Source organism: Orycteropus afer, unplaced genomic scaffold, assembly GCF_000298275.1.
Source record: "Orycteropus afer afer isolate SDZICR_OR568_19922 unplaced genomic scaffold, OryAfe1.0 scaffold00043, whole genome shotgun sequence".
Lineage (NCBI taxonomy): Eukaryota > Metazoa > Chordata > Mammalia > Tubulidentata > Orycteropodidae > Orycteropus > Orycteropus afer.
In genome coordinates this window covers 6,175,398-6,178,981 of record NW_006921630.1, presented here as the reverse complement: position 1 = coordinate 6,178,981, position 3,584 = coordinate 6,175,398, and the positions used below count along the sequence as shown (strand labels likewise).

The following is a 3,584-nucleotide window of genomic DNA, read 5'->3' as shown; positions in this document are numbered from 1 at the left end:
TTATTTTATAGTCTTTCAACCATGCTGGAATGTATTACGAGACTGTAGCATCTATGCAAGGTAATAGCCGGGAGGTTTTTCCTGTTTGCCTAGGATTTGAAGTATGATCCTCATAAAGCATTTTTTTTTTCTTCACTAGAAAAATTACAGAGAGGAAATATTACTTAAGATTAAACAGATTTAATAAAGCTGAAATTGACATTTTTACCATAAATGTATAAAAAGTCATTTACTTTTTTGCATTTTATTTTAGTCACTGTATATATGCCTTATTTCCTGGGTCCACGGGAAGCATGAATCTATTGGGACCTGGGACAAGAAGAAAACAAGACATCTTCACAAGGAAAACCAGACACTAACAAAAAGTATCCCAAACTTTGAAGGAGATAGAACACAAACATGACCGACAGTGGACTTAGTGATCCTCAAGAGGGTAAGACTAGTTTATACAGCACTGAGGTTTGTGCTGTAGCAAACTAGGGCTGTGGTAAGAAAATCTCTGAGGAATAAAACTTGAAGTTTTGAAGTAAAAAGAAGCAAATTTAAATAGTATAATCTTTATTAATTTATTATGATTGTTCTTTTTCTTTCATATTTACTGAACTTTATTGTAACATCAGACCATAATAAGCATACTACAAGGAGCTCTGGTGGCACAATGCCTGAGGCATTTGACTGTTGACCAGAAGGTTGGCGGTTCAAACCAACCAGCCACTCCATGGAAGGAAGATAGGGCAATCTACTTCCATATAGATTTACTGCCTTGAAAACCCAGTGGGGGTCACTATGAGTTGGAATTGGCTTGATGGCAGTGGCTTTGGTTTAATCATACTGTGACGAATATAAGGAGCTCTGGTGGCATAGTGCCTAAGGCAATTGACTGCTAACCAGAAGGATGGCAGTTCAAACCCACCAGCAACTCCTCGGAAGGAAGATTGGGAAATGTACTTCCATAGAGATACTGCCTTGGAAACCCATGGAGGGGTCGCTATGAGTCAGAACCAACTTGATGGCAGTAAGTTTGGTTTTGGTTTTTGGTATAATGAATATAAATTTTTTAGAGACTCCAGTATGAGGGGCCTATATTTTTGTAAAAATACAATGCATCTTAAAAAGATGGAAGACAGATCTTTAAAGTTATATTTATAAATTAAGAAAAATGTGGTATGCTGTATTTAGAGGGTATCTTTGAATTGTAAAGGATAAAATTTAAATTTTTCTTTCTACTTACATGTATAAGATATAAAATAGGCAAAATATGAAATAGAGTTTTCAGAAGACAAAGAGGATATATTTACTTTAAATGTTTTATTATGGAAGTTTCAAAATGTAAAAAAGTAGAACAATAAACCTCGCTGTGAATTGAAATTGACTTGATGGCAGTGGATTTAGAATAGTATCACAAATCCCCATGTGCCCAACATCCAACTTTTATCCACATAAGGCCCATCTTGTTGCTTGCTCTGGATTATTTTAATGTAAAGCTTAGGCATTATATTATGTTATATTTAAATAGTTTATATCTCTTATAGATAACATTTAAAAAAAAAAACATATAACCAAATTATCATTATTATACCTAAAAAATAAATTGACAGTTACTCTTTAATATTACCACATATCTAGTCAATATCCAGGTTTCTCCAGTTGTCTTTTTTTTCCCCTAACAGTTAGGTTTCTTTGAATCAAGATCTAAACAAGGGCTCCACATTCCCAATTGTTTGATATATCTCTTTGTGTTGTAGTTGTTTGTTTGTTTCTTAGTATAGAAAATTTCAGACATATGTAAAAGTAGAGAGAAATATGAAATGAACTCTATATACCTACCCATCAACCAGCTTCAACTACTGTCAAGATATGATTAATCTTGTTTGATCTATAACCCCTTTATTTCTCCCTTTGCCATATCATTATATTGAATCAAATTCTGGATGTCACAAAAACTTGAATATGTATCTGTAAACGGTAAGGATTAAAAAAAAAATCACAATACTATCATCACACCTAAAAAGATGAAAAATAAACCCTTAGTATTATCAAATATCCAGTATTCAGATTATCCTAATTATCTCAGAAAAATTTTTTAACAAGTGATCTGCTCAAAACTGTATCTAAACGAGGTTTACACACTGAATTTAGTTGATATGTCTTAAATCTCTTTTAATCTATTAATTAAACCTCCTTTTTTTCTCTCTCACTCACTTTCCTTGCTATTTTGTTTTCTTGCCATTATTGGGGGGTGGGGAACAGTCTTTGTCCTTTGGAATTTCCCACACTCTGGGTTTTGCTGATCACATTCCTGAGGCATAATTTAATATATTCCTTTATCATTGTATTTTTTGGAACTGATTAGATTTAGAGGCTTGATCCATTCAGGTTCACTCTTTGGCATGAATACTTCATAAGTGTATATTTTATGCCCTGTGACATTGTAAAATGAGCTCTGGTGGCACAGTGCCTAAGGTATCTGATTGCTAACCAGAAGGTAGGTGGTTCAAGCCCACCAGCCCCTCTGTAGAAGGAAAAAGGGACAATCTACTTCTGTAAAGATTTATTGCCTTGGAAACCCAATGAGGGCCTCTATGATGGCCGTGGGTTTGATTTGGTTTTATGACATCGTATAAGGAGGAGTCTGGCTGTCCCTCTTTTTCTATGATGTTAAGATTGATCAGTGGGTTCCCATGTTGTCATTCTGCTTCATCCATTATAAAATACCCCCTCAGCCTAAGGGTTTTAGCCGCTACTGATGACCATTGCCTCGATCCGTTACTTCATTAGGGAAGAGGATGTATTTAGTATAATCAGAAGTTAGTCCTGTCATTCAAAATTGTTTTGCCTTAATGTTATTTGTTAGATATATCAATATGATACTGAATTTTGCTTATTTTAATCACCTTTAGTAAGAATCCAGGAAAATAATGTTGAGGAAGACTGGCTTGTGAACCATAAAAATCTATATAAGTATTGCTATTAATTAGGAGCCTTGTCAAACTATAGAAACATAGGGAATTTTTTTCCAATAAAAATTATAACTTTTTATCTCAATAGATTCTCAGAAGGATTTGGAAAATGTCCTAGCAGGAAATTCTCAGACAGAGGAGACCACAGTCACAGCGAGTGCCACCAAAGAAGCTCAGGCCCCAAACCCTGCCTCTGGTCTTCACAAAGACCACCAATGGGTAGAGGTAATAGGTCCGGGAAGTGCAGACACAGGTGATAAATCAGAAAGTCCAGATGAAGCAGCTGCTGGGGAGTACCCAAAGGATGGAACAGAACATGAGAGCAACTGGAGTTCTCAGGATGGAGAGCAAGGGCGTCATTTCCACCCAGGAAGTCCCTGGGAAGAGCTCTTGGATCCAAATCCTAACTGCTCTCCATGTGACAAGGTAGGAAGAGCAGATGCCCAGGTGGGGAGCTGCTCTGCAGCCCTCCCTGAGGAAGTGAGTTTCAGAATCAGAGCTTCCCAGGAACCACCTGCTCCAGACTCCCAGGATGTCCAGGGTCCCGGTCATTCCAGCGCGGGGCTGGCGAGTCAGGACACACTGAGGAGGCGGCTGGCGGCACCAGGTGAGAACCCACTGAAA

The 3,584-nt window shown here is 37.1% G+C and overlaps 1 protein-coding gene across 1 annotated transcript in view; it reads left to right on the top strand.

Moving 5' to 3' along the window:
* The first annotated feature begins 399 nt into the window (after positions 1 to 399).
* Positions 400 to 3,584, top strand: part of TOR1AIP2 (torsin 1A interacting protein 2) — a 14,616-nt gene continuing 11,431 nt past the window's right edge. The window contains 2 exon segments of the mRNA XM_007937686.2: positions 400 to 433; positions 3,049 to 3,567. Coding sequence (XP_007935877.2) covers positions 400 to 433; positions 3,049 to 3,567 — 553 coding nt within the window.